The sequence below is a fragment of the Pleurodeles waltl genome, chromosome 6, assembly GCF_031143425.1.
Source record: "Pleurodeles waltl isolate 20211129_DDA chromosome 6, aPleWal1.hap1.20221129, whole genome shotgun sequence".
Classification (NCBI taxonomy): domain Eukaryota; kingdom Metazoa; phylum Chordata; class Amphibia; order Caudata; family Salamandridae; genus Pleurodeles; species Pleurodeles waltl.
In genome coordinates, this window is record NC_090445.1 from 1,434,358,911 (window position 1) to 1,434,375,698 (window position 16,788).

At 43.4% G+C, this 16,788-nt stretch overlaps 1 protein-coding gene across 2 annotated transcripts in view; it reads left to right on the forward strand.

The window, feature by feature from the left end:
• The window catches only part of RASSF4 (Ras association domain family member 4), a 404,267-nt gene that overhangs the window by 222,318 nt on the left and 165,161 nt on the right, over positions 1–16,788 (forward strand). The window contains exons 1-2 of one of the 2 annotated variants that reach the window (XM_069240817.1): positions 3,227–3,269; positions 10,369–10,482. In XM_069240817.1, coding sequence (XP_069096918.1) covers positions 10,424–10,482 — 59 coding nt within the window. In that variant the 5' untranslated portion in view covers positions 3,227–3,269; positions 10,369–10,423. Of the gene's footprint in view, positions 1–3,226; positions 3,270–10,368; positions 10,483–16,788 lie in introns of those variants that run through there. The other variant, XM_069240816.1, reaches the window with a different exon arrangement.

Consider the following 16,788-nt stretch of genomic DNA (forward strand, 5'->3'; position numbering starts at 1 on the left):
AATCACTCCTGTCTATCAGGATCTGGTGTCCGTGTGTCACTCACGTTTTGGTGTTGTCCTTCCGAGGCATGTAGCTCTGTTCTCCTGTTTTGTTGTTGCCTTGTCCATACAGACTCTGATCTCCTTTGATCTCTTATGTCACTCATCCCCACTCTCAATCCACCACCTCCCTACAAGACATCCCCTCTGGGTTCTGTGCCAGTCAGTGTCACAGGATAGTATCTGCAGTAGGCACTTTTGTTTGCCAATCACATTCAGTACCTGATGTCTTCTTACAGTGCAGCTCGATAACCACGTCACCTCCAATATTCACTTGACACTCCAAGTGTCGCAAGTGTGAGCACCCAAGTTTGCTCCAGGAGGCAGTACAGGGTTTGGAATTCAGGTGGTGCAAGACGCGGATAACTGCACGGTGCAGTAAATATCCAGTCAGAGATTGTTCTTTTTAAAGGTGAATGCATTTTATTCAAACGAGGAAATGAATGGCAGTTAATATTAGACACAAAACACATGATTGTTTCAACCGAGGTATGATCCCAAACATAATTACTGTGCTTGCGTTACAAGTCACCACAGCGAAAACAGCAGAGCCCTATGGCCAATATTATCATGTGGAGAACCTTTTGGATGTTTTCGGGCATGTATATTTTTAAGACTGGCCAGTCCCAGTTTTGGTTCATTAGATGGAACTGAGGAATAGTACTCAGGGTTAGGTTTCATCTGCAGATTTAAAGTATGATCGCTTTGAATGATAAGTGCAACAAAGGTTGTTCAAAGACTTCTGTGTTCATTGCAAAAGGCCTCAGCCAATAAGATACTTTTGTTTGACCTATAACGCAAAGTAGAAACGTCTGTTTCACTCTCAGGCTATCAATGAGCAGAAAGGGCTCCTACAAAATCAAAGGTGGTCTGTGGTGGGTGGGAGAGATGTTGGTTCACCACACCTGCAGTCCCAGAATGCTTTCTGTAGGTCATATGCCCTCTTGGGTATGCCGAGACACAGGCTTGAGCGATTGGACCGGACACTTTGCCCTCTAGGTCAGCGGCCTACTTCACAGCTTATAGGGCAGCTTCTGTTCCTACAGGCCAGGTTACAGCAGGGCGTCTGTAGATCCTAGAGCTGGGCTTGACCTGGAAAAGAAGCAACAACACTTAGGGAAAACTCTCTCTGGGTGGGTTGCATGAGGTAATTCACAAAGTTCAGAGGAAGTCAAGTTATATACTCAGGTGGGCCAGAGTTCATCCTACTTTGGGGAAGCTGGCAGGAAGTCGAGGCCACACAAATTCATAGCTTCATGCACCAAGTGGTCTGTTTCCATTGTTTCAGGAACGGGCCAATCGGACAACTCATGCTAGGTCTTTCCATTGATTCGGGATGCCCAGCACCACACAGACACTGCTTCATTTATGAAAGAATGAGTGCTTATGTGCAAGCGGCCGGCGCTATTAAATGTATGCGGAATCTTGCATCACCTGAGGCCTCATTAATCCCGGTTCCAGACTCTCTCTTCCCTTTTATCTCACTCTCGCAGGTTTCTGCATTCTCCCTTTGTCTCTGTTTTCCCTGTTACTCTTCCTCCGTCTTCCCGGTTTGTGTGTGTTTTTTTCTCTTATGCGCTCGGAAACGTCTGATGAGGAAAAATAAGTCCACAAAAATACGTTTCGGTGCCCCACCGGCAACCACCAGCTCAAATTAATCACTGAGGAGGGGGAAGTACACAAATTCTTCTGCAGGGCAGATGCCTTGTAGATGTATAATCCTCTTTCACCTAGAGTTATCAGGGATACTGTCCCATTGGCAGCTGTAGTAATTTAGATTTCCACGTCAGAAAGAAGGAAAAGCAATAATTTGAAGGAACTTTACATTTTGTGCAAGGTCACTGTGTCCACAAAGGACGCATTACCCCTGTCACATAGTCTCCTATTCGCAAAACACACAATAAGCATGCCACACATTCCATAAAGAATACATACTTGGTGGCATGAGGATGGCATTTTTTGGGGCTGGGTCTGTCGGGTGCCGAAGGGTATCATGAAATATGTTTGTCTCTCCACCTATAATAAGCTACCACCAATCATCAGCCTCCTTCTAGCCTGAAAAAAAATAACAATGACATGATTAGGACCATATTCTGGGTGAACTCACTCAATCAGGGATTTGTAAAGCGCACTGCTCACCCGTGAGGGTCTCAAGGTGCTGAGGAGGGGAGGGGCGAAGGTGGGGGTGGATGCTGCTACTGCTCAAACAACCAGGTCATGAATCAATCAATCAACTCACTGGCAAACAGAGCCTAATGGAGTCAGTTTAATCAAGTACCCTTGAATAATCGCATGGCAGGCCAAGAAAAGTCAAACAGGAGTAGGATGGCGCAGCTTTCCTCTTCACCTGAGTACTTGTGATCCCACACCTACTGCACAGACCTACACATGGAAGACAACACCATCTCCTGGTTCTGATCTTCCACAGTTCTCCTTCGCACGCATATTTTCCCCCAAAAAAACAAAAAAAACATTATGCCAATAAAGAAATCACTTATTGGTTCTGTGCACATATCTGTAAAGGAAGATTTAAAACACCTTGATGTAGCACTTACTATCAGAGGTTTGATGCTAGTGGCGAGCCCTGCCACTGCCTGCTGCTGGTAGGTGGCCCGAGAACCCCGCTGAGGCTTTTTGCTTTCCCAGCTTAGGGTGTAACAAATCGTGCATGATGGTGTTGCAGTGAATGTGCCACAGTTTCCTTACTCAGTACAGCTTCCCTATTAACCAGAAGTGTGGGAGGGCGGTGGCGCCAGATTGTCAAGGAGTGGCCTAGCCGATTAGATTCCTAAATTGATGCAGGAAGGAGATGTCATGAGGGCATTCACGCAGAAGAAGGAAAAGCAAGAATACTGTGAGATCACCTGAGTAAAAAAACAGTTCTTGGGAATTGGCCCTGGCAGTCACTTTTTTATTTACTTCTCACTATTGCTCTTTTGTGTGGTTCTCCTTACTCTTCCGTGAATCTCTTTTTAACTATGAATTTATGGGTGGCTCATTTACACTCTCTTTGCCAGTTTTTCATTTACTTTCATATGCCGTTTCTCCTTTAGTGAGTCTTTGTTTTTACTCTTTGTGTTGCTTTCTCTTTTTTTCTCTGTTTCTCTTTTTCTCTCTTACCATTTCTTTTAATGTCTTTAGTGGTCTTTACTTAACTCTCTTTTTTTTCCACCTTTCTTTGTCTTAGATTTTCACTTAAACCCGGTCCCTACGTCGTCATTTATTTTTCCGTAAGTCTCTCATTAACACATTGTCTGTGTGAGTCTGTTTTGCTCCCTTTGTATTGTATATTTTTACCATTTCTTTCACTCTGGGGTTTTTCGTTTAAAAGTCCCTTTTTCTGTGGGTGGACGTCTTTACTCTGTGAGACTGTTTTGCCTCTCTTTTTCTCCGTGTCTCTTTTATTTTTAACTTATCATTTTATAGAGCTTTTTAAAGACATGTTTCAGCAGCAATTACATACAGTTTTCTTGTACAAATAAACAACATTGAACAACAAACGAAGGCGTCTGAGTTGATGATCACTCCATTTCTGTAGGCACTCCCCCATGAACAAGGAAGAGATACAATAATAACTTGCATAGCAATGGGCAGTAATTTCTGTTTATAAAATCATCAGTCCATGTCTATCGGGCATTCAGTACTTTCTCTTTCGTCTTTACAACTACTTATGGTTGGCTTCTCCTTTTCTTTTTCCCCTATATGGGCCCATCTTTCTTTGTTTCTGCATTGTTTTGTATTATTTCTTTTTGAAGGACTCCCTGCACCCTCTCCTTGTTTCTCTATCTCGTTCATGCCTATTCTGTCAAACCCACTAAGTGTGCACTCCGGCCTACATCAGAGCGTGAGGTGGGCATTGGCTTGGGTGTTCTTAAATGGGCTGTGGAGCTCCTGATCAATGAAGGATTTCATTAGTTAGTGGCTGGTCCAGGGTACCTGCTCCAACGCTTGGCGCTGGAGCTTTGGTATGGGGGAAAACATCAGATCAGCCCTTTGGTCTTCCCAGGGATATTTCTGAAACCCAATTGTGTATAGCCGAGATTATCCATGTCATCAGTAATTTTTTTACTGGAAGTATCAGATGAGTCACTGACTAGATTTCCTAGAATGACACCAGAGTCTGAGATGGTTTGCATGTGTAGTGGAAGATACAGGACAACAGAACGAGACCGGGCTTTTCTTGGAAGGGGTATAGATGACCACAATGAGCACAACAATGAATTGGTAGGGCTAATTTCTGCCTTGGATATGACATACTCAAATGACTTGTAGGACCTATCTTGAACTGAGAGTAAATTGCTACCCCGCCACCTCCACCCTAGTCTGTATTTTTTAGTTAAAATGTAGTTTTGGGGAAGAAGACTGGTTAGATTTTGCACTGAGAATTAATGAGCCATACCTTTGTAACGACCAGTAAGTGAAAATGATTATCCAGAATGAAGTCATGAATGAAATGGGTATAAGTATGACACGTCCTCTTTACCTTCAGGCAGTACCACAAATTAGTCTCATTGCTTTACAAATTGGCATTACATATGACCAGAATTGACTTGTCAAAACTCCAGCACAGGTGGGAAAACGGGTTGGGTCATAAAGTGTGAGACAAGAAATGGGATAGGATTCTGAAGCATACTCATAAGGTGTCTTGAAACACCAGATTCCGCTACACAAAGTTCAACTACTTACAGATGACCTACCTCATGCCACACAAACTAACCAAGATCCAAGAGACACATAAGGTATGCCCCACATGTAACACACAGGATACCGATTTCCTGCATGCCTGGGTGTGCCCTCAGATAGCACAGTTCTGGCAAGTGTCGAAAGGGGAGCTGAAGCAAAACTTTTACGGCATCAATCTCCTAAAACTGGAAATTTGCCTATTAAGTTTATACCCTCTCCTACATTCGTCGAGAGTTACAATAAAGTTCTCGAATCTAGCCCTGGTCCTAGCCAAAATGGTAATAGCCATGCTCTGGAGTTCACCTAAAAGTCCTCCACATTGCAGGTGGAAGCGGAAAGTTAAACACTGGGCACAGGTGAAAGAGAGAGATTTCTGGGATAAAGAACGCAGGAACCTGTGTACCCTCGCATCAGCAGGTGACTGGAGAGCTGTCCTCGTGACCTTTCTGAAGTCTGAAGAGTCAGAACCTACAACTCCATAATTTGAATGCGGGTGAGCACGAGATCCCTGGAGCTACCGCTGGGAGGGCGGGGATGGTAACACAGATGTAGGTCTAGAAGTGGACTTTACAGCGGAAAATGAATAGCCTACAGAGTAAAAGTTGATGTATGTTGTTGGAATTGTGAACCAGGTCGAATCGATATGCCACAGTGAGGACGCTAAAAACTCAAAGGACAATGGTATGCCGATCACCTTTGAAGTGGGTTGATACTTGGGATAACATAAATAGGGGTAGCCGAATATGTTATCTGATGCGGTATGTGGTTTTGTTTCTGTGTGTTGTACCGCATGTGAAGCTAATCCTATTGTGAACCAGCACAGATGGGCACAAGCCCATGATTACAGTGTTTGAAAATCAATAAAACACCATTCAAAATTAATGGATATTTTGACTACACACTTAACATTGATGAAGGGCTTAATACGGCACTGATGTGGTTAGGGGAGAGTATAGAATCATCATCAGAGATAGAGAGAGAAAGGGTTGAGAAGCAAGGATGATGGAATGGAGAGAGTGCAGTGGGTGTGGATGCGAAGCGAATATCTGGGACTGGTATTTGTGGGAGACAGGATCTGTGGGAGAGGACTGGTCATGTTTGGCTGCTATTAGCTTGGTGACGTTTTGGTCGCGAGTCCAGAGGCTGGACTGGTTTCCCTGAATATTTATCTTTTCATTGACCTGTATGTATATGCTCATCAAGAATTGTGCCCAGTGGGGAGATGACAAGCTTGCAACTGCCTTGGTTTCATAGATCCGAAGGTGGATGGATAGATTTGAGTGAAGGTGGCTCCACACACTGGTGTGATTTGGTTATGCCTTTTACTGACTTGAGGTAGGTATCTGCAATAACAATCTCTGGTTGGGCAGAGGTTATATTAGTTTTAAATTTCTTCTTGTTAAGTTTCGATAATGGCCCAGAGAGAGGGAAAGGGAAGGATAAATGAGGGATGGTATGGTAGGTGAGGGAGGTTTTATTCGGTGAATGATGGGTGATGGTTAAAGGCATCAGAGCCTGTCAGAGTTGCAAAATCAAGGGACAGTGTTTGGATACCAGAGAAGGTCAGAGAAAGTCCCTGCAAGGCAGAAGATTGCCTACTCCTCCCATCCTACAATCTTTAAGAGGGTGGTCGAAGTATGAAGGGGTATTTCTCCTCATCGACCACTAGCACAAGCCTCGGGGAACACAGAGGTTTCAGGATTCGAGAAGGAGTCGTCTAAAGGATGCTAGAGCTTGGCATTAGTTGTCTCCAGAGTAGAGCAGCCTAGGCAGAGATTTCAGTTAGTATTTAATTTGTGCTAATGGCTGTAGGTAGTGGGCACTGGTACTTATTTTTCAAAAACCTACTTTGACAGAGAGTATTTGAGAAAGGCAGAAAATTAAGCACTGGGGAGGAAGAAAAAGATGGGGAAACTTCCCAGGGAGAAAGTAGAGGTTCAGAGGTGAGATATCGACATGGAGTGTGGGGTAATAGGTGGAAAGAGATATGAGGTGGAATCAAGTTTGGGCAGCCTTGGTATGCTATAACTTCTGCTTTCAGGAACACTGGCAGCAGAATTTCAAGGCCATTGAACTATTATATTTTGGTTTACAAATTAAGCACTGTTTTCTTTCATCAGGCACTCATCCCAGGTTGCCTTGCTGACTGATCCAGTGAGGCCAGACCTTTTTCCAAGCAGTGCCGGGAACTGGTTAGGAAAGGGAGATTACACAAGACAGTTTTGTGACTCACCTGAACTGATTTTTTGAACTTCAGAATGATGAAACATTTAGTGGGAACTGTACACTGAAACACCTCTGCAGAAAAATGTGTAACATCTGAACGGTCCTAAAAATCAAAGCCTAAAACACCCACTCCAAATGAGTCGAGACACAACTGTATGTACTGCAGTTAATCTTTGACTCTTCCGCTGCACAGCAGCACATGGGGTGCTTTTTATAGTAACTTTTGGTCCGTTTAGGTTTGCAACACCTTTTTGAAACCTGAAAATTATGTGGCAGCTGGTGGATTAAGATGCGTGCTGTAAATTCATTATTTTGCAGAAAAGGCAGCTGTCACCAACTCGCATAGTTGCAAGAGTTTGTTTCTGTTAGCAAGCTTTAGAGAACATGATTTCAGCGCCCCAATCTGAGAGTAAATCCTTCACAACTGCTGGAAGTACAGCTGTACATAGTGTTTGACATTACTCGCCCTTTCCTTTCGAACCCGACCCCCAATTTAGCCTCTCATTACCCTCCCATCCCCAGTGTCATGTGAATAATTTTGGGGGCCCCGGGTAAGACATACTCTGGGGCACCTATATGGAACAAATTTGAATGTTATTACCCATTTCCTGCTAATTTAAGCAGCATGATGCAAAACAATACTGAATTATATGTGAGACTTTAAGAGGGTCACAAAAACAGTTTAAATACGAGCTCGGCAGGGACTCCAAAAATCCCCAGTGACAAGAGACGGAGAGAGAGAGAAGGACATGGAGAAGAAAAAAAGAGTTTTAAAAAAGAGAAAGTTCACTTTCCATGGAGGCCCCTTGGAGGTGGGGGCCTTGGGCAATTGCCCACTTGCCCATGCCTCAAAAAGTCTCTGCCCATCCCAACCCATGTTTAATACTTACTGGTTTGATCAGGACATGTTTATTTTCACACATAGCTGACTATATAGGTGCACACATTCTATTGTGTATTGTACCAACCATGCACAGATGTGCACTCGGTAGCACATACACACGCAACTATGTGAAAAAAGGGTAATCACATACCCAGGAGTAAAATGGTGGTCTATTGTCAGGGTCGTGGTGCATTCAAATATTTAGGGCCATATTTATACTTTTTGACGCAAAACTGCGCTAACGCAGTTTTGCGCCAAAACAATTAGCGCCGGCTAACGCCATTCTGAAGCGCCATGCGGGCGCCGTATTTATTGAATGACGTTAGCCGGCGTTAGCCGCCGGCGCTGTCTGGTGTGCGTTAAAAAAAACGACGTACACCAGGCAGCGCCGGCGTAGGGGGAAAATGGCGTATGGGCGTCCAGAAATGGTGCAAGTCAGACTGAGGCAAAAAAATCGCCACAACCCGATTTGCGCCATTTTTTTACGACGCCCATCCCCCATTGAAATGACTCCTGTCTTAGCAAAGACAGGAGTCATGCCCCTTGCCCAATGGCCATGCCCAGGGGACTTCTGTCCCCTGGGCATGGTCATTGGGCATAGTGGCATGTAGGGGGGCACAAATCAGGCCCCCCTATGCCACAAAAAAAAATTAAAAAAATACTTACCTGGACTTACCTTAATGTCCCTGGGGTGGGTCCCTCCATCCTTGGGTGTCCTCGTGGGGTGGCCAAGGGTGGCAGGGGGTGTCCCTGGGGGCAGGGGAGGGAACCTCTGGGCTCATTCTGAGCCCACAGGTCCCTTAACGCCTGCCCTGACCCAGGCGCTAAAATCCGGCGCAAATGCGGGTTTTTTAGACCCGCCCACTCCCGGGCGTCATTTTTGCCCGGGAGTATAAATACGACGCATATGCATCGGAGTCATTTTTTAAGACGGGAACGCCTACCTTGCATATCATTAACGCAAGGAAGGTGTTCACGCAAAAAAATGACGCTAACTCCATGAACTTTGGCGCTAGACGTGTCTAACGCCAAAGTATAAATATGGAGTTAGTTTTGCGTCGAATTTGCGTCGAAAAAAACGACGCAAATTCGGCGCAAACGGAGTATAAATATGGGCCTTAGTCTTGCAACCTGATACACTTTAGCACAACATGTGGGCTGACAGAGGCCACAGATTCTGTAAATGTCTGTTTAGTTCAGCTTGCAGTGTTCTAGCAAGTCAAAAGAATTTCGATTTATCCATTCTATTTAAGATTGGATCATAAAACAGGTCTTTCGTGATCCACGGGATGTGTCTCTAAGGTCACAATTGGATATTGCTGCACATCATACTGGGAGAAACGTCCAGTTCTGAACACCTCTACCCATATCCAAAGGTCTGCAGCAGTGTGTGCATGCAATGCCACACATCTAACTGTGTTCAGAAAGTCTAGATTTGTCATGAGCCAAAAGCCTACTGAGAAACCTCTGAATGTGGAGCGGTCGAGAAGACCAGGTCTTTACAGTCTTGGTCTGCCAGAGGTAACGGTGACCCCTTTCAGTAGCCACGATGCCACAGACACATGAAAGTAAATAAGCAGATAATGCCTTCCAGAAGGAGCCCTGGATGGAAAAGCCAGAAGGAAAAAAACTCTTATTTAACAGCAAGGCTCCAGATATCAGTAAAAACCCAAACACCCAAGACTGGACTCCAAGGAGCAATAGACTTCAGGATGAACAAGAAGTACCAGTAGCTGGAATTATAAGGCTGGAGAACCAAGAAATCCCCAAACTGATCAGGAGTGAGGGAACACACCAACAAGGAGCAAGAAGTGCTGCAATGCAAGGAGACACAGAACTGTTGTTTTCCATACCAATAAAGACAATAATTACCTCACAGGAAGAAAGCTCGGATTTGGAATTACTAATGGTAAGGTCGCCCCCTTGGAAAGGGTAGGATGCAGTTCATGAATCCTCAATAGAGGATTCTGGAAAGGAAAGGTAATACAGTATGGAGACACCAAAGGCCTCCTCACCAAGGCCCTCCCAGGGAGAAGAGCAAGAGCGCTGGAAATTGCACTGGCGGGTCAGGCCTGTGAGGTAAATCCATTTGCAGTGGCCCACCAGAAGCAACCTGATCCAAAGCACTCTTGTGAAGCTACACATCCCGCGCATCCCAGGGCAACACTGGAGCAGCAATCCGAAAGTATACTGGAGCAATAAGATTAGTAGGTGCATGCAGAAAATGTATAAGTACGCATGTGACTATGTGCAGAATATATGTATCAGAAGGCACATGCCTTGTTCTGTGCAAAACACCTACAACAGTAGGCGTGTGCATATATTATTTGCACAGACCTGTTACAGTGATAAGGCAGCCTTATTTGTGCGTGAATCTCAAGAGGCACATGTACAAACATGCATGCACCTGTGTGCAGAATTCAGAACCAATGTATTAATTAACACAGTAGTTGCAGTCAAAACATATATGACAGTAGTTGCTATCTATGGCTCAAGAGCGGTGTGCATCACAGTAATCCTCTTTCTTGTTTCTACAGGATACATCCACTGCTTGACGGACAGAGATCGTGGCTTGAGGAGTGCTGAACCAAGATGGATGATCCCACCAACCCACCTTTAGTAAGGGTCAGCAACACCAGAAGCATCTTGAGGTGAATGTAGTGAAACACTCTGCTCCTACACCTCTCTGTTTACATGTGCCACGGATCCTGATTGCTGTACACTGCAGATGGGTTGAATAAAGAGGATTTGTGACTGCTTGGTGTCACTTTCACACAGCATTCACTGTGTGTGGCATGTCTATAATGCAGCTGAGCAAGCGTGGGTAATGTCCTTGGTACACTGATTATCTCATAAAGGTTCAACAACCAGGGAGGTGAGCATGAAAATGTAAATATTGAAACAACCAGGAGTGTGCCCTTGTCTGAGAGTTCATGGGGTAAATACAACCACAGTAGGGAGGAGGGTGAACCTTGTGCATCACAAGTCCTTATCTGGTTTGTCCTACTCAGCGTGCTATAAAGAAAATGCAATTCTGTATGGTGAAAAGCTTGTAGTCATGATGTGGATTCCAAATTTTGGTGGACATGAAAGTGACAGGTGGTGTTTGTAGTTCAGCGTGTGTACTCTTATACCGGTTAAATTTTCAAAATGAGAGTGCTATTTGTAAAAGCTGCAAGCTCCTGTAGATGTTAGGGTGGAAGAGTGAGAGAGGGTGAGGCAGAACTCCCTTGGAAGTAATTTTGGAACAGTAGTCCTACTTTAAAGCACAATTGACAATCATGTTGCTAAGCTGATATGTTTAGTAGATAACTTTATTGATGGGAGAGGGGCTGGTAAATTTGCACTTTGAAGTCATTTGGTCCAATAGTTTTGGTCACCAGTGGATACCGTTTGAATAATGATTTCCAAGGGTTTGGGGGAGGTTGCAGTCCATTCACAAGGAAGGATTTACACATTCTGTGATGCAATTAGCCCTTTGGAGCACACCAGCTCAGTACGATCAGGCCTAACCAGAAATGGGAACCATCAGCAAAGTACTTTGGAAGTTTTTTTAATTTTATTTTATAAGTTGATCATTTTAAGGTGGGTCTTTTGTAGCCTATTTAGGCTGAAGGTTCGCCAGTTAGGTGATCGCCTTCATGAAAATAGGAAGTGAAAGTGGCAGTTAGGTGTGTGAGGGAGTTCCCTTTACAGAGTAGGTGGTCTCACACATATTGTAGACAAGGCGGATAGCCTCTAGTCTTGATTGATTTTGCGATCAAGCAGCTGGGACGCGGAACGCTTAGGTGCAACAACGAGATGCCGCCTTTGGAGTAAGTGTGACTATAAGGGGCAACTCCCCTTCGCATGTTCCCAGACGAGAGGCTATCCGCCTTGTCTACATAGGGCCATTCCTCTACAGTTTAATCAGGTAGGCCCTGTGTGCATTTGAATATTTACTTCCTCACTGTCTAGCATATCTATCTAGCCCCTCACGTATTAGGGATCCTTGACCCTGAAGAATGCCCCAGACTGCTTAGGCTCTTAGAGAGGGTAAAAACATGTTGGTCCCCACTTTTCTCAGACACTTTGAATCATTAAACTCAAAGGTGTCCCCATTGTTCTTTTAATCTTACCTACAAACACCTACATTAAATTATTATATCTAATAGGTGTTTTGTAAGGTAATTTTAGTATCTATCTCACCTTTCAACTGGATCCCTTTATTTTATCCAGGAAGATAACATTTCAGCACTCCCTCAGAGTTCTTTTAACAACGAGGGTGAGTCCGCCCAGGTAGTATTATCTTACATGGGTGGGGCTAGGTAGTCATATGATGAAGAATGACACTATAATGTGTGTGAGACCACTTAGTCCATAAAGTGAACTCCCTCACACACCTAACTGACACTTTTACTTCCTACTTTCATGAAGGCCATTGCGTAACCGGCGAACCCTCAGACGAAATAGGCTACAAGAGACCTGTCATTGACACCCCCCCCACAGTTTGTGTTTGAAGTTCCTTGATGTACAGGAGTTTGTGTGGGGTGTATTACTCCCAATACTCTCTTTTTGTGTTGTGATCATTTTAAGGTACCTAGGGCTGGTAACCTTGCTCAGCAAAATTAGTAGAAAATGACAACCTAATTACAGAGCGGTTGGGTGGGTCTTCCTGTAGGTATTTTTGGCATGCCACTAGCATTTATGCTGATCCATGATCAGTGGTGAGACCGGGTATGGTTTAAAAGGCCAGCTTACACAGAATCTGATGGTCCAGTACTTAAAATGAATAGACATTTCTAATGGGGAAAATACTTGTACTTTCCCATTGTATATGTCAATGCTTTTTAAGGACTGGTTCATCCCCGAGAAAATATTGGTAAGTTTGTGAGAAATAATTATTGAAGGACATAATCAGGGAAATACATTTGATCAGAGTTGAATGCGATTTAAAGCACACTTTACATGTGAGTTGGAGATAATGCTTCTCAAGGAACATAGCCATAAATAGTGCTTTATGAACGCTTTGGGTCAGCAGCGTTAGTCAGATTCCAGGGTCCTGCCCCAAAATAATTTTGGTAATGTTATGGTAACTAGTGTAAGCACATATGTCCAGTTACGTTGGTGAGGATGTGTTGTGATTTAAAGAACACTTAATGGATAGCAGATCTCCCAGATTATGGGAATTTTAGGACTGTTTTGGGACATGGTCAGTTTTAAAGCCAACTGGGCTTGTAATGCTGGTCAGAAATGAATGTGATTTTACAACAATTTTAAAAGTAGTGTTTAGGGGCTGTCTAAGGATGAAGTATTGTCAAAAATGGTAAATGATGCCATTGGGTGCTGTGGGGCCTGCACCCAGAGTCAGAGTAACTGAGAAAGTGATTTTCATCCTGATCATTTTTGTAATTTCCAAGATCTACCATACAAGAGCAGGGGATGCACCCACACAAGGGGGCATGATTTTACCTTAGTAGAATTAGCATTCATGCATGACGTGGTCATTGTATGCAGGTTGTTCAAGCAAGTCCAAGCATCAATGACCTCAACTAGAGACTAGTGAGATATAAACCTTGTAGCTAACCTTACCCCAGTTACTTTCTCTAAGGAAAAACAGGCTGTTCCGAATAAGGGTTTGGGCTTTGTCCCCACAAAATAAACACATACATACAAATGCAATGTGAAATTACAGAGTTTTCTGAAAATTTTGACTAATAACATTTTTAGAGACTCTCCTGCCACTCAGAGTGATGATACCCATACAGACCTCAAAAGGAAGTCTTTCTTCATTCCTCCCACTGTAATGATGCCTCCCAAGGGTTTAGCTTTTGAACAAGCGGTAATAAAGGAGATAGACTCTTTAGACCCCAAAGAAATACCTTATCATAAGCTGACGCCTAAAGAGAGAACAGTAGTTGAGAACCTAGAAAGGAGAGAAGATATAGTCATAAAGCCAGCAGACAAAGGTGGGACAACATTTATAAGGAACAAAGAGAATTCTGTTCACTTGCACCAGTCTGCTTAAATACCAGAGAAATCAAAGGTTCGTAAAACACACCAAGCTAAAAAAGTGGAAGCAGAAAAAAATACCAGTGCACATGAACAGGAGTGGATTAAGAAGGAGACATAGTTCCTTTTAGATGAAAATCTATGTACACCATATTTCTACATGCTGCCAAAAATCCACAGGCAACGGGACCTAGTTCTTCTACTCCCCATTTTATCAGGAATTGAGTCAATCTTGGAACCTTTAGCAACACATCAATTGGCTTTTACATCCACTAATAGTTGAAATGCCCTCACACATAAAGGACACTAAACATCTACTCAACATACTACCAGGAATACATTTTAGTGCTGCATTAGAATACATAATAGTCTTAAAAGTGGAAGCTCTGTTCAAGAGTGTTCCACAGGATGAAAGCTGAAAAACTATTGAAGAACTTCTACTTCTGAGCCAATGGTATTGGAAAACCACAATCAAATTCAAGAAACTGCTTCGAGGGGACAATTTACGAACAGCACAGCACTTCTATGTTTGCGCCGAGCTCGACATGTCTTTATGTCTACCAATTTGAGCAGAAACACATATGAACTAACAACCCCTACCACGAGCATACGACGTTATGGCTCAGATACATCGATGACGTGTTTGTCATATGTTGTGGCTCGAAAAAACTGGCAGAGGAGTTTGTTGATAGGATTAAAAAACAACACACCTTCTTGAGGTTTACCTTAACAACAAGTAAACAGGAATTAACTTTTCGAGGCCTTAGTATTAGATGGGGGGCATTGACAACAGAGGTATATACTAAACTTACAGATAAGAATAGTTTGCTGCGCTTTAGAAACATCCATCCTTTCGCACTGAGGGAAAACCCGCCTGTAGGTAAATTCCTGCGGATTAGGCTTAACTGTTGGACAGGAGCTACCTTAAATGTCTAGTAATGAATGCAGAAAAGCAAATCGGAAATAAAAACAGAGATAACTTGCTGGCAGATAAGAGGAGAAGCACACCAACTAATTTGTGTAAGCACAAACACCAACACTTCAGATACACTGAAAACGGTCATAACTAAAAAGTGATGGATACTAAATAACAGTGGCCTCAATTTGTGGGAGCCCTATGTTTTCCCTTATATACAGCTCTAGCATTAGAGACAGGGTGATCCACACAAGACCTAGCCGTCAGCACAGACATGAGCAGAACACATTATGCAGTCTACCACAGGCAAAGGGCCATTTTCTGTGTAGCCAATGCTATGTTTGTACACTGTCCACACACACCACAATGTGCATTGATCTAGGACCAGAGTGCATGTGAAAACAACATAGCCACACGAATTACAATTCTAACAATGTAATTTACATGATCGTGTGCCCCTGTGGGCTAAAATGTGTAGGTAAAACTACTAGAGAGATCAGAGACTTATTGGACACCACAGCACTGTCCGGTGTCAACGTATGGAAACCAAAACGAACTCTCAGTTTGTACAGGCTGGGCATGATGAAAATGATTTCTGATGGACAGCAATTGAGTGATTAACACAAAAGGGGACTACGACCTAAACCCTGCTGGAACGGGAACAAAGTTGGGTCTATAGAATAGGAACCTATCAAAATTGTCTTTATGATAAGATCCCTGGGACTTTACTAAATTCAACATGATGAGCAACACAAGGGCCCTGCCTTCTCTCCAAGGATCTGTAATGGGTAGCTAACCAACTCAGGAGGGATGACGATATGGATGTGATTGGAGACTAGTCATAAAAGTGACAATCTCTGGTATGTTATATATCTAGTATAATATAACAGGATTGCAGATGATATTAAAGATCCCTTATGAAAAGTAAACTATGAAGTATGTTACACGTCTAATAAATCAATAAATACTGTAGGCATATAGCAGTATGACAGGTATATTAGCGAATAAATATGTATGTGTAAAAACCTATGGGGCCAGACAGTAGACCCCCCAATTGGGAGAAAAAAGTGGAAATGAATTTCCGAACATTCTAAGAGGCGTGCATGTGAACGACCCATGCATACCGAATGATGTAACAGCATGCACAGGACCTGCGATCGCGCAGAATCCCTGAAAACCATGGGTAGTTTCTCAGTGAACTCTCAAAAGGGGGACACAACAGAGCCGAAGTAGGTATAATGGAGCCCCTGCACCTTTGGAGTAGTAAATGGACTTTGATATTCTTTATCAATAACAAGTAAGAGAAAGAGGAAGGTCTCTTACTTGTGTGTGGACCCTAAGAAGTATTACTAATATTTCCATTGTAGAGTATAACATTGTAGCTATAACATTGTTTCACAGTATGCTCTGCAACTGATTTATGTGTGCAATAATTTACTAGATACGCTCACAATGCGTTACCTCTTCTGCGCATGTTACTTTGCATGCTAAAAAGCAGTGTGTCTGTGCATCAGACATGTGTGAGAGGCTTGTGCTTTATGTTTGTAGTACTGTATGTAAACTGAACAGTTAATTTGTTGATCTCTTGTCCCTCTCTGAAAAGCAGCATTAATATATTCTCAAATAACAGGCAAGTAAGCCTGTGTGTTTTTATGTTGCTCATCTGGTCTTGTCTTAGAGAGCTGTGGCTGGTAGGATACAAGACATAGTGACGACTAGAAAGTGGGGTATTAGTCCTGAGGAAAGCCCCTGGACCCTGGGTAGCCTGCAGAATGAGGGCTGAAACATGTAGGCAGTAATTGGGGTGTAGAGACACCAAACCCACGCTATAACACCCATGCAGTTTTTTCAACATACCAGGGGCATCTTAAAAGAAAGGGATCCCAGGGTGCACCCTAAGTATTTTTATCTTATAATATCTAGACCCCATTGGAGGAAATAACTTGAGTACTCCCTGAAATACTGTAAAGTCCATCCTGATTTGTAGGGACCTGGATGAGACCCAAAGACGAAGCATGACACCAATAGGATGGGAGAGGGTCACAAATAA